This window comes from Hyperoodon ampullatus (genome assembly GCF_949752795.1).
Source record: "Hyperoodon ampullatus genome assembly, chromosome: 11".
In the NCBI taxonomy this organism is placed as follows: Eukaryota; Metazoa; Chordata; class Mammalia; order Artiodactyla; family Ziphiidae; genus Hyperoodon; species Hyperoodon ampullatus.
In genome coordinates this window covers 41,905,059-41,928,544 of record NC_136924.1, presented here as the reverse complement: position 1 = coordinate 41,928,544, position 23,486 = coordinate 41,905,059, and the positions used below count along the sequence as shown (strand labels likewise).

At 56.3% G+C, this 23,486-nt stretch overlaps 1 protein-coding gene across 1 annotated transcript in view; it reads left to right on the top strand.

Moving 5' to 3' along the window:
* Positions 1 to 23,486, top strand: part of CELSR1 (cadherin EGF LAG seven-pass G-type receptor 1) — a gene marked incomplete at both ends in the record, with an annotated part of 147,200 nt that overhangs the window by 41,919 nt on the left and 81,795 nt on the right. The window contains one exon of the mRNA XM_079715746.1: positions 9,345 to 9,983. Coding sequence (XP_079571872.1) covers positions 9,345 to 9,983 — 639 coding nt within the window. The remainder of the gene's footprint in view (positions 1 to 9,344; positions 9,984 to 23,486) is intronic.

Here is a 23,486-nt window from a genome sequence, read left to right as displayed (position 1 = left end):
TCTCGGTGTGATCCCATCGGAGCCAGTGGCAGCCAGTGTGTTTTCACTGCGGGCATGTGCTGGTTTCTTGTGCAGTGTTTAGTTGATGGTGTAAACAGCTGGTGGTGGCTCTAGCTCCCCCTAAGCAGTAACTCAGCGTTTTCACCATCATCGCGGGTCAGAAGGTGGCGCCTGGCTCTGAAGGCAAAGGCCGTTCTGCTCCCAGCACTCAGCTGGGAGTGGGGCCTGGTACAACTTCAGCCTTCCAGAAGGTTCCACCCAGCATGGACATGACAAGCTGCTTTTCATGGAACAACTTAATGGTGTGGAATGATGCATTAGGTACTAACTTCGGCCTTGAGATAGGAGCTTTATTTCATACATGACATTAGGAGAGCGCATTGCTGAATCAATGTTATCCTCTATCAGGCAATTTTATTTTATTTTAATTTTTAATTAATTAATTTATTTATTTATTTTTGGCTGTGTTGGGTCTTTGTTTCTGTGCGAGGGCTTTCTCTATTTGTGGCGAGCGGGGGCCACTCTTCATCGCGGTGCGCGGGCCTCTCACTCTCGCGGCCTCTCTTGTTGCGGAGCACAGGCTCCAGACGTGCAGGCTCAGTAGTTGTGGCTCATGGGCCTAGTTGCTCTGCGGCATGTGGGATCCTCCCAGACCAGGGCTCGAACCCGTGTCCCCTGCATTAGCAGGCAGATTCTCAACCACTGCACTACCAGGGAAGCCCTATCAGGCAATTTTAGAGTAAATAATAAAAGTGGGAGTGACAAGAGAAGGAAGCTTTAGGGATCTTGACTGCTTGTTTTCTGATTTCTTCATTCTCCCTTTATGTTTATTTATGTACTCATGTTTTTATTTATTTATAATTGTAGTAAAATTTACATAACATCAGAGTTGCCATTTAACCGTTTTTAGGTGCACAGGTCCGTGGCGTTAAGTCCGTTCCCACTGTTGTGTGACCATCACCACCGTCCGTCTCCTGGACTTGTTCATCTTGCAGAACCGAGCCTCTGTCCCCATTAAACACTAACCCCCGATATCCCTCCCCGAGCCCCTGGCACCCACTGTCTGCTCTCTGTCTCTGCGAAGCTGACCACTCTGGACACCCCATCTCCGTGGGATCACACGGTATCTGTCTTTTTGTGACTGGCTTCTCTTGCTCAGCACACTGTCCTGAGGTTCATCTGCATCATAGCCGGTGCCAGGATCCCCCTCCTTTGTAAGGTCTCCCCAGTCCTCATGCTTCCTGAGGCCAGGCATTTCCTAATGTGTCTCATGCATATTAGACTCACGTGATCCTGACGGTCTGGAGATGTAGCTTCTTCTCCTCTCTCCATATCTTGGGAGAGAATAATTTCTTGTCGTTGCTAGAATTGTATAATTTTGGAGGGGAGGAAGGATGCTGGGTCCATAAGCGTGCTTGGAAACAGAATAATGTGGCAAGATCAAATCACATATTTAATTTCAATGAGTGTGGATTTGAAGCTGTAGATATTTTAAAGCCGAGCATCAAGTTGCTCATCCTTTACCCATGTGTGGGCTTCCTGGTGCCCGTGTGTGCACTGCCATTTGATTGGAGGAGTGATGCCCCGGCTTTGGGATGACTTGAGGGGACCCTGTGGCCTGGCCTGGGCCCACGTTCAGACGGGGTTTGTTCCTTCCCTCCTGGCTCCTTACGGCTATGGCAGGCGTCTTGCACCTGGTTATGTTTTATTTGGGGTGGTTACTAAGGATGTTAGCCACGTGGAGAGTTGATTGAGTGCTTTCCGAGTGCTCGAGGGCGCTTGCCGGCTGTTCCTGCCCAGTGTCTTGGGGGTTTTCCCGGCATCCTCGTCGGGGGTGCCCTTGCTGCTGCCCCCCTTACAGATGGGCCAAGCAGGGCTTGCTCCTAGGAGCCCCTGACCAAGTTAAGGGGGAGACCGGGCACGAGGTCAGGACTGGAAAGGGGTCTTGACATGGCCCCGTCACAAAAATATACCTAATGTGTCATTTTCGTCCTTCCTGAAGATGTTTCTGGCACTCGGATCCCCTGACGTGGTGTGTCGGATCGTCTGTCGAGCGCAGCTGGGGGGCTGGGTGTTCTGCACGCAGCTTACCTGAAGCCGCTGTGCGTGGGTGCGTCTGTGGGTGTGGGGACGTGGGCCCAGCCTCCCGTTTCATCCTCTTGATGTCACAGCGGAAGTAGGAGGACCCGCGCGGGTGGACGCTGGGGATGCAGGGAGGAAGGGCACTGTTGCCGCCGCTGGGATTTTCAGGAGGGGCAGCGGAGGCGAGGGTCCTGGACGGGACACCCCTGGCGAGGGGCATCGTCCTTCCAGCAGGGAGCCAGCGTCTGGTGTTTAAAAGGGCCATGTGTGTGCCTCAGAGCTCCTGGGATAGTCTGGGGCGTTCGTTTTCACATGTAAACTAGATGCATCATGTGCAGTGGGTGACTGGTGGCGAGGCCCGGGACCCCGGAGAGGTGGCTTGTACATGCTGCCTGATCCTGAGCCCCCTGAGCTGTCTTTCTCTCCTTTTTTGGCCGTGCTGCATGGCATGCGGGATCTTAGTTCTCCGACCAGGAATCCAACCCGTGCCCCCTGCTTTGGAAACGCGGAGTCTTAACCACGGGACCACCAGGGAAGTGCCCCCTGCGAGCTGTCTTGGTTGACCAGTGGGTGCCAGGTTGAGGGGACTGGCCCAGGTGCCCCCCCTGCAAGGCAGGTTGGGGTCCCCACTGACGCCTGGATCCCAGGCCTCGCTCCTCCTCTGAGGGGGGTGTGGATGCAAAGATAGGGCACAGCTGGAGGAGGGGGCTGGGGGAGGAGTCAGGGTGGGGGGCTCGAGGTCACTTCAGGTGAAGGGAGAGTGGCCGAGAGACTCAGATATCAAGGTGGAGGGCACGGTGCAGCGGGCCCAGGCTTGGGGCCCTGTAGGAGCGAGCGTCCCCTGAGATAGGAGTTAGGGGATGAGCTCTGTGTCGGGGAGCGTCCCCCAGGCCCAGGCTCCTGGGTGGGGGTGGGCTTTGGGGGGCTGCCTGGGGCCTGCAGGGGAGGGGCTGTGAGGACCCCGCCTCCAGCAACTTGAGGGGAGACGATGGTAGAAATGACAGGGCGAGGACATGGGCTCCAAAGGAGGAGAAACCCAAGGCGTGGCTGCCACTGTAGGCGAGGTCCCGGCACGCGTGGGGACAGGGAGGAGGGACCGTAGGTGTGTCGAGAGCAAGTGCGTCGAGAGCAAGTGCGTCGTCTGATTTGCCTGAGATGCTGGTGCTTGAATGGGGCCCTCCCCTTCAGACCTGAGGCCCCTCCTCCCTGGAGGGGGCAGGACAAGCAGCGTCTTCTCAGGCCAGCGTTCCCGCCAGGCCCAACACCAGCATTTGCCCTACTGCGCCCCGAACCCCCATCACCCTGTTCCCGGAAGGGAGCCCCTGTCCTGAGTCACAGGTTCTGGGTTCAGCTTTTGCTGCCCCAAAAGGAAACCACTTCAAAGTCCCCACCCCGCCCCCCGCCGGCAGGCACTCCCTGCCCCTGGTGAGGCCTGGGAGGGGGCAGGAGGGCAGCCTTTGTGCCAAACCGGCTGGACGGCAAACAGTGCCCAGTGGATGTGGCCGCAGCCTGCCTACTGTGGCGTCACGGGCTGTGCCAGCCAGGCCTGGCAGGGCGTTGGCGGTTGGAGACGGAGATGCCCCCCAACTTAGACCACGGTGCGTGTGGAGTGGGGTGACCAAGACGCTGGCGAGTGGTGCTGGTCCCTCCTGGCACCGCTGCATCTCCAACGGCTGGTGGCCCTGTCTCACCGCGTTGTCCCCAAGGCTGCAGGTGTATAACGGGTCAGAAACCGGCCTCTTTCCACGTGGACCCTCCGAGCCAGGACCATAGTCCTCTGGACCCTCTCCCCAACGTTGGAGGGGCTCAGGCTCAGTCGGTCTGGGCCTGCCACTTGCTGCCCGAGTGACCTCGGCCGGGCCTGCTGGTCAACTGCCTTGTGCCTTGGTGTCCTCATCGGTGCAGGACCAGCAGAGGTGTCCCTCGCGGGCTGTGACGAGGACTGGAGGGGCGGCACTGCGGAAGGTGTCGGTGCGGAGCCGCTGCGGGCAGTGGTGGGGCACCGTCCGGGTCAGCGAGGTCTACACCATGGACGTTTCCCCCGCGTCCACCCCCCACTGCCCTATGCCAAGGGTCCAAGAGGCGGCAGCATCAGAGGACCTTCCCCTGCCCCCGTGACCTGTCTCCACCAACCCACATTCCCGTCTGTCTGGGGTGGAGTAGCGTCCCCCCAAGTCCACGGCCCCCTGGAACCTCAGCATAGGTGTTATATGGAGGTTGGGTCTGAACAGATGTGATCAAGCTAAGCATTGACACCTCCTGGATTCGGGTGGATCCTGATCCAACGACTGGTGACCTTTTTAGAAGGGAATCTGGACACAGACTCACGTGGGGAGAGGCCACATGACGATGAGGCAGAGACGGGAGCGAGGCATCTGCCAGCTGGGGATACCAAGGACCGCCAGCAGCCACTGGACGCTGGGACAGAGCCACGGGACGGATTCTCCCTCCGAACCCCCATGCGAAGCCAGCCCTGCTGACACTTGATCTTAGACTTCTGGCCCCCAGGCTGTGAGAGGATCAGTTATGTGAGCCTCAGGCTGTGGTGCAGCCCCAGGACTGACACAGCCTCCCGCCACCGACTGGCTAGGCCTTGCTGCTTTTTCGCATTTTGTGCTGGGAAGATGGTTGCCCTCCACTGTGTGACAATGTCCATTCCTCCGTGGACCCTGCCCTCCCCGCTGCCTCCTGGGGTCCTCCTGTCTTGCCTCTTGCAAACTCGGCTCTGTCCCCTGCCCCCTTGTGGGCCACTGGCTCCTTGGGCACTGAGTCCCCCAGGGCTGAGCGGGCCACATGGATGAGATTGTAGACGACGGCTGTCCTCTGACCAGAGCTGGACTCATGGACGGGCCCCGCCCTCCGTGAAGACCTGCGAAGCCTCCCTCACCTGCACCGTCGGGGGTTTTGCAGGAAGCACCTGCCAGTGGGCACCCCACAGCCCCGCTCTGCCATCTGTTCTGTCTCTTTCCCGCTGTGACTTAGGGACAATGAGGTGACTCACCTTTCCTAGGGAAAGCCGTGGAAACTGTGCTGGCCCGGTTTGGAGGCGTTGGTTCCGGCGCTGTTGTTTCCAGCCTCGGACGAAGTGCCTACAGCACAGGTTCGGGGGAGCCCTGGGTGAGCTCCGTGTTTTCCAAAATGAAAACAGCCTTCTAAGTGGTAAACCTAACGGATGCTCGGGCAGGAGAATAAAACGATACAAGAAAGTTCAGGGGAAAAAGCGAAAATCACCTACATGTCAGCAACATTCCTGACCAGTACTTCTCCAAACAGTCAGGGTCATCAGAAACAAGGAAGGTCTGAGAAAGTCCGTCACAGCCGGAGGAGCAAGGAGACAGGACGACTCATGTCATGTGGGGTCCTGGGACAGAGAAAGGACAGTAGGTAAAAGCAAGGAAATATGAGTGGCGTACGGACTTCAGTTAATAATGTGTCCGTATTGCTTCATTCATTCTAACAAATACCCCACACTGATGTCACAATAGTATTAATTGCAGGGGAACCTGGGTGCCGGGTATACGGGACCTCTCTGCACTGTCTTCGCAATTTTTCTGTTAATCTAGAACTGCTCCAAAATAAAAAGTCTATTTAAAAGCAAAGTCAGCGACCCAGGTAGAATCACTGTCAGCACTGAAGTTTTTGCTGTCCCTGCCGACGGCTCTCTGGATTTGTGTGCAAACATATTTTTTTGTTTCGTGTGAAAAGTGACTTACTTTTCCCTTTTAACATCATGTTGTCTGGATCTGCCCTGACACCAGTGGAGGCGAGTGTCACCTAGTGGGTTTCGCTGAGCCGAGCTACAGGGTGAGAACAGCCGTCCTTTATTTCAGTGGCTCCCTGTTGATGGGCAGTCGCATTTGTGCTCGTGGCGACTCAGAAATCCAACCCAGATGAGTTAAGCACAGAGCGTATTCATTGTCTCCAGGAGCTGGTCGTCCAGGACGGTCCATGGTCTTGAAAGAAATTAATAGTAAAATTAACAGTAAGGTGCGTATTTTATTTTCCAGCACGTTTGACGTGAGTTAATATTTAATGCTATTTTCTGGTCATTACGTGGCTCCTTGTTTCTGGGCATTCCTCCGTGCCGTGCCTTCCTGGGCTCCCTGCCCATCCCCGGGGAGGGAGAGGGCAGAATAGCCTGGAGCATGCCCAGACGGCCTGAACTTTGAGCTTAAAATCAGCATGGCCCTCGAATCTTGGACCAGAACAAATTTGTGTGCGGTTTAAGATTAAAAGGATGTTTCTTAACAACTGCCACCAGGAAACAAACAATATCCTATATTATTGTAATGGGCCTTTGCAAAAAAAAAGAGAAAAGAAACACTCACAGAAAAATAGCTTAGATGGAAAAGTGGAGGCTCTGATGCTGTTTGTGCCAGTGTCAGTCTTGGGGTTAAAGAGATGCCACTGGAAGAGGGACTCTCCTCTCCCTCCCTCCCTTCCCTGAATGTTTATCCAGGAGCTTCTGAGTGCCAGGGACTGTTCGAGAAGTGACGGGCACAGCAGGAACAAGACCTACAAGTTCTTGGTCCTCAAGGGTTCACTGCGGGGAGAGACAGATATGAACAAATAAAAGCAGCTTGCGGCCGCTCCTGTGAGGGAGTTAAAGTGAGGATGTGGCAGAGCATGGGGTATGCGGAGGGCCCCTCTGATGAGGGGCATGCAGCGGAGACCCAGGTGGCCCTGGGAGCAGCCACTGGCGACAAGGAGGGCGGTGTTCCAGGAGGAAGATGAAGTGTGCAAAGGCCCTGAGGCAGGGAGGTGTCTCTAAGACAAGGGAGGGTGATGGGGACGGACCACATAGGACCATAAGATGGGGTAGGCAATATGGGTTTTATACTGGGTGCCTTTGGGGGCCCCAAGGGAGTAGTGTGATGTTTTAGGATGAGTGCTGTGGCCACAGTGTTTTAGGACGTTTTAGGACATCCCAATGTTGTAGGACAACTGCTGTGGCCACAGTGTGAATAAATGTGCCCTGTTGCCTGGGTGCAGCTGGTGTGTGGGGGAGGGAAGGAGGGTGGTGCCATCTCTGAGGCTTTGTGCCGTATGGGCTGTGCCATCTTTTGCCTTAATTTCTCTTCCTCATTACTTGTTCCAGCCACTGGCCCTTTGTTTTGTTTGGTTTTGAATTTTATTTTATTTATTTATTTTTTTATACAGCAGGTTCTTATTAGTTATTATTATATACATATTAGTGTATATATGTCAATCCCAATCTCCCAGTTCATCCCCCCCCAGCCCTCCCCCCCACTTTCCCCACTTGGTGTCCATACGTTTGTTCTCTACGTCTGTGTCTCTATTTCTGCCCTGCAAACCGGTTCATCTGTACCATTTTTCTAGATTCCACGTGTATGCGTTAATATACGATATTTGTTTTTCTCTTTCTGACTTACTTCACTCTGTATGACAGTCTCTAGGTCCATCCACGTCTCTCCAGTTCCCAATTTCATTCCCTTCTATGGCTGAGTAGCGGCCCTTTGTATATGAGCAGCAGATATGGTCTCAGCATCCACCTTCTGCTCTGCGGAAGCTGCACACAGAGCTGAGCCCTTACCTCACCGGCCTTTGGGTTTTACACCAGTCTTTGAGGTGCCCTCCCCACAACAAGGTCATACAAATATTATTTCCTCTTTCAGATTTGGTCCTTCCAGGGAATTCCCTGGTGGTCCAGTGGTTAGGACTCCGTGCTTTCACTGCCAGGGGCCTGGGTTCAATCCCTGGTCGGGGAACTAAGATCCTGCGAGCCGTGCAGCCAAAAAAAAAAAAAAAAAAAATGGCTTTGCCAGGTTATCGTGAGGACCAGATGGGACAGTAATAGAGTGCTCGGTGCCTGCCCTACTAGGCGATGGTCGTTATTACTGGGGGGAAGCCAGGGCCCCCCTCCACCAAGCATGTGTTCGTGGGTGTGAAACATGACTTCCCAGGGTCTCAGTTTTTGTCACCTGTCAAATGGGGTGATGCTGGTTCTCTCAGAATCCCTCGGAATCTCAGGTTTGCCCCGAATGTGTTGTGACTTGTGGAGCAGTTATGCTTCTCCGTTGTCTGGACAAGTTTTGTGGCACGCGATGTCCCCTGCCAGAAGTGGCTTATGGCTCCTGAGTCGGGGGCAAACAGGCCCAGGCGCAGAAGCTTCTGTGCTCTGCTTCCCGTCGTTCTAAGGGCTCCCTGCAAGGGTGTGCCCTGGTGGGGACTGTGCTGGGTCCAGAGTGACAAGATGGCCTCCAAGTTTTGTCACCTGAATGCATCCTCTCAGTGGTCCTAAGACTTCCCTGCAGCTTCCCGGAAGTAAGCCAGAAATAAGCCTGCCTTTCGAGTGGGCACCGTCAGGCTTCAGCTTCGAGAGGGGTGGGACCCGCCGGGGGCTCACAGGCTTGCCCAGATGCCTCATGGAAACTGGGGTGGGTGTACGCATGGGGGGATCCATCAGGGCTGCAGGGACACAGATCTGAGCTGAGCCAGAAGGATGTGAACTTTGCCAGGTTTTTCTCGGGTCCCAGAGCACATTTGGGGGGCGGGCACCGGGAGGCAGGTGAAGGCCCTCTGGGCAGCATGGCTGCATCTATCAGGGCTGCCCTGGAGGTGATGCTGCTGCCCTGTGGTGGCCCCTGGACAGCTCCTCTGGTTCTGGGCTCAGAACCTATGGTGTGCTCGGCCTGATAACCCAGATACTCCACCCTTTCCAGTTCCCAAGTCCTGAGTGGCTCGTTTCATGAGCGGTTCACCTGTGTTGGCTGAGATGCAACATCCTCTTGTGCGTCTTTCTGAAACAGCACGTGCTGTCCTGTCCTGTGTGCTGGGCGCCTGGAGATAAGTAGGTCACAGCTAAGAGCAGAGAAGCTGCCAGCATTGCACAAGACAAGGCCGTACCTGGGCTGGACCGTGCTGGATACTGTGGGGTCTGAACTGGGCTGGGGGATGGGCAGGGTCACCTAGTGGCTGGAACAGGTGCAGAGGAGTCAAAACAGGGGCTCTGTGTCCCCACGTGTCTGGAGCAAAGCGTGTGAGGCTGGGGGGCTGGATCGTGGTGGTTGTTGAGACGCCCTGATGAGCAGTTGGGGGGTTCCACTGGGGGCTTCTGAGCTTGACGGGCATGATGGGAGCCGAGTGTGGAAGGAGGGGAAGGGGGTCTGGGATGTGGGGTGAAGGTGGTGGTCACGGGTGGGGTGGGGCAGGGCATGGGGCTCGGGGGTGTTGTTCCCGGTCGGGCAGGGGTGGGGACCGGGCAGGCAGGCCCCCGAGTGACGCCCCCTTGTGTCTCGCAGACGGCATCCACAGCGTGGCGGCGCTCTGTACCCTGCGGGTCACTGTCATCACGGACGACATGCTGACCAACAGCATCACCGTCCGCCTGGAGAACATGTCGCAGGAGAAGTTCCTGTCCCCACTGCTGTCCCGCTTCGTGGAAGGGGTGGCCACGGTGCTGTCTACCACCAAGGACGCCGTCTTCGTCTTCAACATCCAGAACGACACGGACGTCAGCTCCAACATCCTGAATGTGACCTTCTCGGCCCTGCTGCCCGGAGGCGTCCGGGACAAGTTTTTCCCCTCGGAGGACCTACAGGAGCAGATCTACCTGAACCGGACGCTGCTGACGGCCGTGTCCACCCAGCGCGTCCTGCCCTTCGACGACAACATCTGTCTGCGGGAGCCGTGCGAGAACTACATGAAGTGCGTGTCGGTGCTCAAGTTCGACAGCTCGGCCCCCTTCATCAGCTCCCCGACCGTGCTCTTCCGGCCCATCCATCCCGTCAACGGGCTGCGCTGCCGCTGCCCGCCCGGCTTCACCGGCGACTATTGCGAGACCGAGATTGACCTGTGCTACTCCAGCCCCTGTGGTGCCCACGGCCAGTGTCGCAGCCGGGAGGGTGGCTACACCTGCGAGTGTCAGGAGGACTTCACAGGTACGTGTCACCCTTCGCGGGTCCCGGGGTGGCACAGGCGGTGGGGCGGCCCCGGGTCACCTCTGCTTCACACGAGGCCCCCGGTCCACAGGTCGGAGGGTGTCAGGTGGTTTCCTCTGTCCACTTCCCTCTTCGGGGACAGGGTCAAAGGATGGACCATGGGCCTGGGCGTGAGCTCTGCTTGCTGAGTACAGCCCCGAGGTCTCTACTGATCTCGTGCCACTTAAGCCACCCTCTTTATAAGGACAGTAGGAGGAGGATGATAGTGCCAGAGCCACCTAAAAAATCTGCATGTAGGTAACGACATGTGCTTTTTATAAGTGGCTTCAAATTTAAAGCAGTTCATTACGGACTTCGAGTTTAATTGATTACTGGAAAACAGTGTAATAACTGGGATAGCAATTGTGAGCCACTGATCATTTGGGTCTGGAAAGACGGTGGGTTTTTTCATGCCTCATTGTCACTGTAGAAATTTCTCATCTTCTCTGCCTTGAAGATACACTTACCTTGAGATGTCCTGATTTGTCACAAAGATGAATTGCTCTAAAGGCAGCCAACGGTTGTTTTTAAAAATAAAAAACCCGCCGAGAGCAGTACAGAAACATATGCTCTTGCTTTGGTCTTCGATGGCCTGTTACATAGAAGGATGGCCCACTTGACAAACAAGCGTACTGTGGCAGATGGTGACCGTCTGTCTTTTTGGAAGAAAGTTCCCTGAGGTTGGGTGGGACCTGATCCGTCCCGGAGGTGGTTTTGAGAGTCTTCCGCAGACTGTGTCCTCTGCTGACGTGTTTAGTGTAAACACTGGAGAAATGGTTTCTGTGCCTGCGGGACGCAGCACAACTGATGGAGCTTAGGACGGGGCTTACAGTCTTAACAGATATTCATCGGGCAGGAAGGGAGTAAGCCTGGGCTGGGAGCACAGAGAGAGGAAGGTGGCCGTGTGGTGCTTTATATCTGAAGAGGAGGAGCCCCAGCCAGAAGAGGGGGCGTTGAGCAGCCTGGGGAAATGGGTGTGCGCCCCGGCTTGCCGCGTCTGAGCACCAGCCTGGTTATAATCCGCTGGCACCGCTGCGGCGAGGAAGGCTTGATCGCCTGCCCGTGTCTCCCCTCCCCTCGCCTGTCTGTGTCTGTCTGCCTGTCCATCCGTCCTGTCCGGCTCTGGAGATCTCTTCCCCGCAGTCTCTCAAGTGTTCACCCTAAATTCCTGGCTACGCTGGAGCTTGGTGGTGAGCGGGGAAGGAAGGCCAAGGAGACTCCAGCCCCCAAGCCCATGCCTGAGTTATCAGGGGGCTCTGGTGGTGCCGAGAAGCCGTGCCACGTGAGGGGAGGTCCTCTCCCTCCTCCCCTTCCCTCTCCACGGTGTTGAGGTGGCATCTCGGCCTCTTCTGAGGTGCCTGACCAGGTGTGCCAGCCGCAGCACGGTCGGCCTCCCTCACAGTGGAGCAGCATCCCCCCCGGGGCTGGTGTCCCTGGCCCCCTCCCTGCCACGTGGCCTGGATGGGGAGTGCTTCTGCAGGTGACTCCTGCTCCAAGTGGGGAAGCCGTAGCCCCGGGCCCCGGGAAAGAGCCTGGTGCCCTCCAGGGAGTCAGCCAGTGAGCAGTCATTCACTCGCCCCAGGAGCATTAGTTGAGTGCCTGCTGTATGCCCGGCCAGTGCACGCAGCAGACCTACCCCTGCCCAAGCAGGTGGGCCACCCAAGGTGACCGGCCCTCTCCCTGGTGGAGACATGTAGTGGTGGGGACCTGGTGGGGGACACCCCTAAACACCCCCAGAATCTGGTGATTTCATCTTGAAGATGGGTCTGAAGGGTGGGGTCTACCTCGGTCGAGGACACCAGCTTGTCTCGTGGCTGCAGCTGCAGTCCTGGCTTCCAGAAGTCCCGGATGTGAGCTTGGGGCCATGTCTGGGCAGGATAAGTAGAGGCCGCTAGGGACCCGTGGACCCTGGATCCCCTCCAAAGAGGCCTCAACCCATTGGGTGGAAAGGACTTCCAGAGTTCTCAAATTTTGTTTTCATCGCCAGAGTCATTTCTAGAGAAATTATGCCTGGGAATGACCCACTGTGTCATCACCACTGAAATGTCTTGATTGGCAGGGGACTAATTTGAATGTCTTTGGTACTAAATTATCATATGTATTTCCCTCCGAGATAAGACTGATTCAGACTGATTATTTTTACTCGGTCCCCCTTCCTCTCTTTCTTCCTTTCTTCCTTTGAAGCCCTGCTCTCTTGGTTCAGGTAATTGAGCCCATTTATTCGCGGTGAAAGCCGTGCTGTCGTCGCCAGGGTTTTATTACTTGCTCCCTGGTAAGCCGAGCTCGGGCCTGGCAGGCGGGAAGCTGGAAGGGGCCCAAGGCCTCCGGAGGACCCTGGCTTCCTGTGTTGCCAGACGGGAGATGAGCTGGGTGAAGGAAGGTATCAGTTAATTTCAGGAAAAGCTCATGAATTTGATGCTGGAAAAATACCCCGACAGCTCCCCTGTGTTTCTTCAGTCCACTTTGGCCTCAGGGAAGCTCCGAGGCCCCAGGGAAGAGGACTTCCCGTCCTTGTAGGGAGAAGGCATCTCCCCTTCTCACGGCTCTGCATGGGGGCCTGGCGGGGGTCTGCAGGGGACCCCACTCTGAAGGGAATGGGGACAGAAGGACTGGAGGCATCGAGGCGCAGCTCAGCGACTGTCATGTGTGACAAGCATGTGCGCCGGGTTCCTTGGTTCCGGCCCCTCTGTCTTCCGGCCTGTGAACAGGGTAGCTTTGGTTTTGGCTTTGCTTTTGGTTAAGCCCCCCAAGGACGTAGCCCGTTCCTCCCATCTCCCCACCCCGGCACCTGCCGTCTCCCTGTCCTTGCCCAGCCCAGCGCTGTCCCTGCTGTTGGAAGGTTCTGGAAGTTTTCCCAGCTTCCTTGGACAGTGACCGTCGATCTTGGAAACTTCCTCGGTGCCTTGTTCGTGCGTTGGTTGCTCTGCTCTCATTTTGGATCCACTTATTTCCAGGACCCTCAGGACAGCAGCGACCTGCAAATGGTACTTATTGGGCACTTAACGTGCTGTATTGTTCCAGATGATTCTACACTGTTACCCCAATCCTCCTGGCAGCTGTACGTCCCCATTTTATAAATGGAGAGACTGTGGTACGGGACCTTAAAGTTTCTAGCCCAGAGGTTCTCAGCGGGGGTGATTCTGCCCCCGGGGGACACATGACAGTATCCAAAGATGTTTTGGGTTGTCTCAGCTGGGGGTGGGGTGCTCGTGGCTGGAGGCCAGGGGTGCTGCCTTGCATCCCCCAAGGGTACAGGCCGCCCCCCACAGAGAATGGTCCTCGTTTCTGTGGCGGACGGAGGAGCCCTGCTCTAGACCTGGGCGGGGGTGAGTCAGGATTCGAACCCGGTGCTCTGGCTTCTGAGCTCAGGCTTGTCCGCCCCGTGGATTCCTTGAGGGCGGAATGGCCTGGTTTGCCTGTTTACTGGGTCCTTTCTCTTGCTTCCTTGACTCCACAGCATTTATTAAAAAGCGCCTTCTGGGGCTTCCCTGGTGGTGTAGTGGTTGAGAGTCCGCCTGCCAATGCAGGGGACACAGGTTTGTGCCCCGGTCCGGGAAGATCCCACATGCTGCAGAAAAAAAAAAAAAAATTAAAAAAATAAAAATAAAAAGCGCCTTCTGCGTGCAGGGTTCCGAATGCAGTGTGGCGGGTGAGAAGGAGAACCGTCGCTGAGCAGTGGCCCCAGGGAGAGGGCTTCACTCGCGGTCACCCTGTTACCCGAGGCGGTGGCAGGAGACTCTTCCCGCCCAGGAGGACCCTGGACTAAACCCATCCGGGGCAAAGCCGGATGTGATTCTGCGTCCGGGTCCTGTGGCCTCTTGATGCGTTGTGTCGCTAATTAAACAGCACGTGTCCACCCAGGCTCTGCTCCAGGCCCTTTCCCCGTGCCTATCACAACCCCCTGAGGTAGGGACAGTTGTCACCCATTTCAGGCAGAGCCAGGTGGGGGGCCCCGGGGATTTCCTTCCAGAGCCTCAGGAGTCGGCCCCGCCCCACTCCACTGCCCCCTTGCTCGCCTTCCAGAAACATGCCCGGCTCCTCTCCCCGGGGCCCTGCCCCTCGAGTGCGCTTTCCCTTGTCTTCCCGAATGTCACCTCCGTGTCCCCGTTCCTCTGCCCGCCCCTCGCCCACGGCAGAGGTCGGAGGCTGGAGTCCAGATCTGCTTGGTGCTCTCTGCTCCCTCCCCGCTGCGTCCAGCATCTTTGTCCATCAGCACAGTGCCGGGCATACAGTAGGTGAGTGAGTGATAAATACCCATGCGGGACGACGGGGTCAGGGGTTAACTGGGCCATTCCTCCTCGCAGGCCTCAGAAGATGTCCTGGAGTTCTGGGATTCTGTGCTGTGCTCAGAGCAGAGCCTCTGCCGCTCCCATGGCTGAGCTGGAGGGGACGGGGCTCCCCCTTCCGTCCGCTGTGTCCCTTCCTGTCCTGCTGGTGGTGTGCCCACTAAGCTCCACTCGGGTCACTGCCCAGCCGTGTGCCCACGCGGCCCCGGCCCATGGCTGCCTTGGAATCCCTTCCCCTTCCTCACACACATCCTCCCAGGTTGAGAGCAGTGGGCAGTGATTTATGTCACAACCGCGTCGGCCCAGGGGTGCATTCCTGAGAAGGCGGCAGCTTTGATGTCACCGGGGAAGGAGGGCTTTCAAGGACCTCTCCATCATCTGCGTGTTGGGGGCGGGGGGACAGAGGGGAGGGTCCCTTTTATTCCTGAGCCTCTGTGTTTAGACCCCAGGCCGCTTGTCTGGGTTCAGAGGGTGTTTTGGCAAATACCAGCCAACAGTCCTGCCCCTGTGCATGAAACACACGGCTGTTCCTGGGCTTCGGACATCCAGGCTGCTGGACCCTGTGTCGTCAAGGGTGTGCCCCAGCTGGAGTTAGCCTGGTTTTGGGATCAGAGGGTCAGGGGCCACTTAGGAGAGTCTCAGTGACGCTGGGTTTGAGCTTTGTGTGAACAGCCCCAGGATGGGATGTCCCAGTTGTCCTGTGAGGGGGGCTTCTGGGACCCTGACTGTCCCCCGGGGTGACCTCAGCAGGGCTGGGGGCCCTGACTGTCCCCAGGGCCAGGATATTTTGTGTAGGTTCAAGGCCAAGAGAAACTTTTAATGTAAAAATTGAATCATCTTTTCTGTTCATGGGGAAAAATTTAAATCAATTCTGGCACTTCTCTGATTCTTACTCTAGCTCTGAGTTTTATCTTGAATTCTCTCATTAGAGTAATAGTATCTCCATCCTCCTGGGGTACACTGACCCTGCACCCCCATATTAGACTAAAAATGCTTCGTGCATCTGAGCCGTGCTGTCCTCCTGTGGGGTGACATTCACATAACACAAGAGAAATAAGTTTGCTGCACTTACTGCAATTTACTGGATTAAAAGCTCCACTTGGAAGAGTTCATCGTCAAGTTGAATTTAGTCCTTAAACCGGAGAGTTAATTATCATTCAAAATGAAAATCGTTACCTGGCCTATAATTAAAATCTCAAATAAAGCAGAAACAGAATCCTTTCTTAGGAAAATGTACTTTTCAGATACTCAGGATTACTCCAAGTTTCTCTCTCTTTAGCACCTCTCTGGTCTTTGACGTTGGGCTCTTCCTACCGGTTCCAGGTGGGGATATCCAGCATTTCTCTAGTACATTATTGTAAAGCTAGGGCATTATTGCACTTCAGGAAGACTTTGTTTTCCATTAAAATCATATACAGAGAGATTGCGGTGGGGATAAATTTAGCCAGGGATCTCCTTTTCTCTTCCATGAAATTCTTTCCCCCAAAGCTTGGGTTTTGACTAACAGAATAATCATCCTCCTCGTCTGGCCAGGGTGTCTGTGCACAGCCAAACGCCCACTGGGGACAGGGATGGGGCTAACAGGGCTTCTGTTAGCTTCCTGGGGCTACTGTCACAAAGGACCACACACAGGGTGGCTTAAAATAACAGAAATTGGGGCTTCCCTGGTGGCGCAGTGGTTGAGAGTCCGCCTGCCGATGCAGGGGACACAGGTTCGTGCCCCGGTCTGGGAAGATCCCACATGCCGCGGAGCGGCTGGGCCCGTGAGCCATGGCCGCTGGGCCTGTGCGTCCGGAGCCTGTGCTCCGCAACGGGAGAGGCCACAACAGTGAGAGGCCCACATAACGCAAAAAAAAAAAAAAAAAACAGAAATTGGACTTCCCTGGTGGCGCAGTGGTTAAGAATCTGCCTGCCAATGCAGGGGACACGGGTTCGAGCCCTGGTCCGGGAAGATCCCACATGCCGCGGAGCAACTAAGCCCCTGCGCCACAACTACTGAGCCTGCGCTCTAGAGCCCACAAGCCACAACTACTGAGCCTGTGTGCCACAACTATTGAAGCCCACGTGCCTAGAGCCCGTGCTGCGCAACAAGAGAAGCCACTGCAATGAGAAGCCCGTGTGCTGCAATGAAGAGTAGCCCCCGCTTTCCACAACTAGAGAAAGCTCGCGCGCAGCAGTGAAGACCCAACGCAGCCAAAAATAAAATAAATTTATTAAAATAAAAAATAACATAAATTTATTCTCTCACAGCTCTGGAGGCCTGGAGTCCAAAATCAAGGTGTCGACAGGGACTTGCTCCCTGCAGAGGCCCTAGGGGAGAGTCCTTCCTGCCTCTTCTTAGCTTCTGGTTGTCCTGGGTGGTCCTTGGCTTGTAGCTGCATCTCTTCAGTCTCTGCCTCTGTCCTCATATGGCACCCCCCGCCCCTGGTGTGTTCTGTCTCTGTGTCCAAATTTCCCTCATTTTAATCTCATTTTAACTTGATCACATCGGCAAGAACCTATTTCCAAGTGAGATTAATTCACAAGCACCAGAGGTTAGGGCTTGAACATGATTTGGCTGCTGAGAACACAGTTCCACTGGCCTCAGGGCTTCTGGGGGTTGGTGGTGATGGCCACTTCTTGTCGACCTGCTTGTTGAGCGTCTGCTGGGACAGAGGACACTCTGACAGGCTTCTGTGGTTCGTTTTCTTTTTAGAGATTTAAAAACAAGCGTTCCGGGCTTCCCTGGTGGCGCAGTGGTTGAGAGTCCGCCTGCCGATGCAGGGGACACGGGTTCGTGCCCCAATCCGGGAAGATCCCACATGCCGCGGAGCGGCTGGGCCCGTGAGCCATGGCTGCTGAGCCTGCGCGTCCGGAGCCTGTGCTCCGCAACGGGAGAGGCCACAACAGTGAGAGGCCCGCGTACCGCAAAAAAAAAAAAAAAAAAAAAAAAAAAAAAACAAGCGTTCCTCACGTCTACCCGGCCAGCTTCTAGGTGGGTCAGATGAGCTGGGCGCAGGGTGTGGGTCGGTGAGGAACACAGGTATACGCTGAAATGTCTGACCACGGTGAGCATAGTGGCCTGAGGACGTGCCACGTGCGCTTAGAACCTTCCTGGGTCGTCGTGCCCGCTGTCCAAGGGGAGACGAGGCTCCCTGGCCAGCTCCTGCCGGGGGTCTCCCCCATGCAGGCCGTGAGCATCTGGTGTGTGCGCACGTGGAGAGCAGCTGCTTCTGCAGAAGGAGCCGGAAGGCAGGCTCCACGGGAGCAGGGACTGGGCTTGCCTTCTCCCCGCTCAGCTCGTGTCCTGCAGCTGCTGTGACAAAGTCCCGTAGACGAGTGGCATAAGCGGCACAGATTTATTCCCGCAGAGTTCCTTCTGGAGGTGCCGGGGGAGAATCTCTCTTTTTCCAGCTTCTAGAGGCTGCCTGCATCCCTTGGCTGGCGGCCCTTCCTAACCTCACGCCAGCCTCTGCCTCTGTCATCACAGCTTCACTGCTGACCCTCGTCCCCCAGGAGGACCCTGGCCATTACCCCAGGCCCCCAGGAGTCCAGGGTAACTTCCCTGTCTCAAGTCGCAAGATCCCTACCTGACCCACGTCCCTTCTGTGGTGTGAGGTCACATGGTCTCAGGCTCCAGGGAGTAGGAGGTGGATGTCTTCGGGGCTCCGTATTCTCCCACCGGCGCCCAGCACCCCCTTGACGCTCAGTCAGTATTTGGGGAGGGATGAGTAAGTGAGGCCTTTGCCATCGGCACTGGGCTCCGTCCCTGCTCTTTCTCTGGAGGCACCACGTGGACCAAGGGCCTCCGGGAGTTACTGGGAGTCCAGTTTGAGCCCTTGACCCGTGAGTGGCCACCCCCGACTTCCCCAGGGATAATGGTCTCCACTCACACTGTTGCCCGTCGCCCTCTCCTGAGCCCTTTCCCTGATGTGGACAGACAGATGTCTCTTGTGCTCCCAGTGCCTGCAGGGCTGGGGTAACGGGGTGTCTCACCCCGGGCGCAGCTGGAGGAGGGAGTATGTGTTAGCCCGGTCAACGTGGCTGTCCTGAGTCCAAGCGACGAATAAAGAGTGCGCGTTCTTCTCTCTGGGTGTTCATCTGTCCCGGGAACCGTCCCTCCTCCCAGCACCATGCAGGAAGGGGAATTTGAACCATCGGGGGCTGAGTTGCTGTTTTGCATGGATGATTAAGGTTTTAGTTAGCATTCTGGCTGAGTTTGGACACGTCGCCATTTCAGAGGTGGCACGGTTTCCCTACTAACTGATAAAGTGCTGGGGACGCCCCTTTCCGGCCTTGCTGCCCGCAGCTGTGAGTTTACTTTCCACCGACAGGTTCTTCCCGTGGTCAGCAGGGACCCTCAGCCCGGCCTCCAGGCTTCCATCTTCCCTGGGGTGCAGGGCGTCTCCCACCCCACCCACGCAAGCCCACCCTCTCCAGGAGACCTCCCCAGGCCCTCCCGTGCCCCGACCCTCAGAGGGCCCCATGTCATTACAACTAAATCATAGTCCTGTGTCTGAGATGCTATCCTGGAGCTGGTTCTTGGGACGTTGCAGGACAGATGCCCTGGCCCAGGGGTTTCCGGGTGACCTCTCTCAAAGCCGGGGCCTCCCTGGATGAGGCAGTTTCCAGGCTGTGTACCGCCCCCATCCCATGGTCTCTGGAGAGAGGCCTGCAGAGGCCCACAAGGGCACAAGAAGGGCCCTGGACAGCCTCCCTGTCGGGCCCCAGGACAGAGTGAATCTCCCTCCCACCAGGCCCGCAGGGGATGTTGGCTGGGGCCCAGGCTGCCCCGGGGCGGGACCCTCCACCATTCTGGGACCCCAGATGTCTCCTGAGCTGCCACCAGCTGTATCCTTCTGAGCCCACATCCTTGGCTGGGAAGGACCCTGCCTTTGCTTTCAGGGGGTTCAGGAGCCAAGATGGGGTTCTGGGCTCTCAGGCCCTGGGGGTCAGCTCAGTGAACTCTCCCCTGGTCACCAGGTGCACCTTTGCCCCAGGTACCCACGTGCCAGTGTCCAGCCCCCTGGGAGGCCTCCCCCACCGGCTTTGGCAGCCAAGATTTTGGGGTCCACCTGTGTGTGTTCATTTGGTGCCTCCTGGGTCCTTAGTTGCTGCCCACTGGGCACCACAAAGACCTGGGGGACAGAGGGGGCTTTCTCCACGGCTCCAGCTCCGCTGAGGCTTACGGAGTCGCTGAAAGGTGTTAGGGGCGCTGCTTTCTTGGGGGACTGTCCCCAGGAAGAGATTTCTGCTGAGTCTGTCGGGTTTCTGTGGTGTGTTTAGGATTTGTAGTGGTTTCCTGTGACTGCCGGAATAAAAGCCTGTAGGCTGGGTGGCTTAACGCAGCAGAAATTCGTTCTCTCACGGTTCCAGAGGCCAGAATTCTGAAGTCAAGGTGTGGGCAGGGCCCCGCTCCCTCTGAAGGCTCTGGGGACACCAGGGGCAAGTCCTTTTGTCTCTTCCAGCTGTGGTGGCCTCAGGCTCCCTGGGCTTGTGCTTCCATCCTCACATGGGCTGTAAACTGCAGCTGTTCCTCTTCCGTAAGGATTCGCGTGATTGCAGAGGGCCCACCCGGGGAACAAGGAGGGTCTCAGTTCAAGATCCTTAATTTAATCATGTCTTTTGCTACATGGGGTGATAGTCACAGGTTCCGGGAATTAGGATGTGGACGTTTTTTGTTTTTTGTTTTTTGTGTTTTTTTTGCGGTACGCGGGCCTCTCACTGCTGTGGCCTCTCCCATTGTGGAGCACAGTCTCCAGACACGCAGGCTCAGCGGCCATGGCTCACAGGCCCAGCTGCTCCGTGGCATGTGGGATCTTCCCAGACCGGGGCACGAACCCGTGTCCCCTGCATTGGCAGACGGACTCTCAACCACTGCGCCACCAGGGAAGCCCTGGACGTATCTTTTAGGAGCCACCGTTTAGCTGACTTCAGGGTTGGTTATTTTCTGTTCCCCCCACCCCACAATGGACGTGAGGAGAGGGGGGTAGGGAGAGCACCCCCTTTCTGACAGGAGGGGGTCCCCAAGTATGGCTGCGGGCTGGGCTGGGCCGGGCTGGGCCGTGTACCTGCACCAGGAGTTTGGAAAGCACTGCGATTTTTTCAGGTTCGCCGGGTTTCAACCTCTCAGGTGTGTAGGCAACTCTTGACTTACAGCCAGGAGCCGTGGAGAAGCTGGAATCATTTTTTTTGGTGCTGGAATGCATTTTTAATTTATATTTAAAAGAAATGGGTGTGTCGGGGTTCTGGGAATTTGCTTCAAAGACAGTAGTGAAGTCACCCCGAAGCCCCAGCCTGGGGCAGGCCTGCCGTGGTCTGGGCTTCCGGCCTCCCCTCCCCACGGTGTGGGCAGGTGTCTGGCCTCTGAGGGGCCCTTCCTGGCAGCCTTGCCCCATAGGGGAGGGGGCTCCACAGCCGGGCCAGGAGGTGAGTCAGTCCAACAACCTTGAAACTCAGAGGCGGAGGGCGAGAGGCTTGAAGGGAGCTGGGGGCGGGGAGCGGGCCAGTGCGGGGCTTGGGGTGGACAGATGGGGCCTCCAGGCTCAAGAAGCCAGTTCAGAGCAGGGGGTCATGTGACAGCCCCACGTGCCAGGTGCTTAGCTCAAGAGCTTCACAGAATTAGCCGATCTCACCTTGACCCCGGCCTCCTAGGGGCTAGGCTAGCACCGGGGCCAGAAACAGAAATCCTGCCTTCAGGGAGGGTTTCCAGCCGGGGAAACTGAGTCAGTGGTCGGGAGCCTGCTTGAGACACCTCTGTGGTGGTGGGTGGGTGGTTAGGTGGGAGGGTGTGCCTAGGCCGTGGGTGGGTAGATGGAAGGGTGGATGGACCGATTTTTTCAGTGTTTAACCTTTTCAGACACGCTGTCCTTGTCTCCGTGCTCCTGAAGCTTCCAACACAAGCTGTGCGGGTGCATCACTGCCTCCGGAGAGTCTAGTTTTTCTAGTTCAAAGCCCTGAGCCATCGCTTAGGACCAGAAGGCAATTGTCTCTTTATTTATCAAAAAACTGAAGCCATAAAAACCTCTACACTCCCTTCCCTTCCTGGGGCCCAGCCCTGGCCCCCCTCCAGGGCCGAGGGCTTCGGCCTGGCTGCGCTCCCCTCCGCTGGCCCCCAGGCCCTCGCCTCCCTCATCCTCATCCCCGAGCAGCCCCGGCATCTTCTGCCTCTTGGCAGGAACCAGGTTCACGTCATCATCTCCTGCTTCCCGCCCTGCCCCTCCTCCCCCAGACCTGCCGTGACTGTCACACACATGTGCACACACACCCCACGCCACATATACACGCCAAACACAGACACAACACATACCACACACATCACACACCACACACATCACACACACACATCACATATACACGCCACACATACATCACATAACACACACACATCACATATACACACCACACATCACATATACACACCACACAGACATACATCCCATACATACACATACCACACACACATCACATACCATACACATCTCACACACACACATCACATATACACGCCACACAGACACACATCACATAACACACACACACGCACACACTCCTGTGCCTTTTACCTTCCCCCTGCCAGGCCCTGCTCCCCACAGGTCTCTCTACAGCGAGGGGTGTTTGGCTGTCCCCCACTTCTTCGCAGACCTGACCAGGTGAGCACCCGTCACCCAGCATCCGGCCCAGCCCCCGATGCCCCTGTGCTTCTGCTGGGGCCCTTTCTGGGGCCGAGCCGTCTCCACCACCATGGACGCTCCTGCACAGTCCAGCTCAGAGGCTCCCCCACTCAGGCACTATGTTTTTCCTCCATTTCCCTTATCGTTAAGGAATATCTTTTTTGGTTAAAAACAAAAAATGGTATTCTTATACCCTGTGCCAGGCGTCAGTTTCCGGCCTGTAAGATGGGGGCATATGAGAGTTCCCGCACCAGGGGCTGCGAGGCCTCCTCTGCCCCTGTAACCCTGAGCTGTTATCACAGTCCCCCTGCAGACGAGCCCTTGTCTAAGCTCTGTGAAGCTGGCGCTTCTCTAGGGCACTTAACGCTCCCCACCCGAGGGTCTGTGGCTTTGGCACTGCGGGCTGGGGTTCCTGGGTGGCCAGTATTGTCCTCCCATCCCCAGCCCCATGCCTGGGTGGGACAGGCATCCAGTGACGGGGACGTGTGTGAGGTCGTGGCGGCTAGAGGGACCTCGGCTCCTGGGAGCTCGTGTTTTGCAGCTACGAATGCCTTCTTATGGGGTGGGGGTCCTTTCCCAGTTTTCCGTGCGGGGTTCTGCATTTGCAGCCGTGGCCAGGAGGCCAGGCCTCAGGTCCTCCTCGGCTGGGCGTTGCGGCGCTACATGCATTATTGAGCAAGGCTATTAGCTTGCTCGGGCGAGCCTGATCCTTGGTGGGCGGGCGAGGCTGGCAGTCATAATGGGTTGGGGTGCACAAGAGGAGGATGGGGGAACTTTACCCAGGTTTTTTTTTTTTTTTTTTTTTTTGCGATACGCGGGCCTCTCACCACTGTGGCCTCTCCCATTGCGGAGCACAGGCTCCGGACGCGCAGGCTCAGCAGCCATGGCTCACGGGCCCAGCCGCTCCGCGGCATGTAGGATCTTCCCGGACCAGACAACGAACCCGTGTCCCCTACACCGGCAGGCAGACTTGCAACCACTGCGCCACCAGGGAAGCCCTTTCCCCAGGTTTTGAATGGCTCAGAGCAAGCATCTGACTCTAAGAAGGATACTAGGATGCTTGGAATAAATTTTGGAAGCCCAAATTTACTTTGAGGATTCCTAGAAGAGGAAAAGTGAAGTTCAATCTTGTGAAGCAAGCATATCTGAGAACATTTATTGCATTAAAATAGTGTTTCATGTAAGAGCTGTATATTAAAAAAAAAAGATATAGGGCTCACTAAATTTGGTCCTAATTATTTGCCTAAAGTAAGATGATTTTAAGAATTAAAAACCATCCTATCACATCTCTTCACAACTCTGAGTTCTGATGCCAGGTTGGCTGTGATGTCCCATGGAAATGGGACAGTTCTGCAAATCAGGGCTTTCCCCCGAGGGCTGGCCATGGGGATCTGCCAGCACAGCCCTGAGGAGAAGGTACAGTTAAAGAAACATGTAAGTGGATTACTGTGCAGTTTAGCTGGAGTGGCTGCCATGGAAAGCACCCTGCTAAGGCGCGCACGGGGGCCTGGGATTGGCCTGAACGA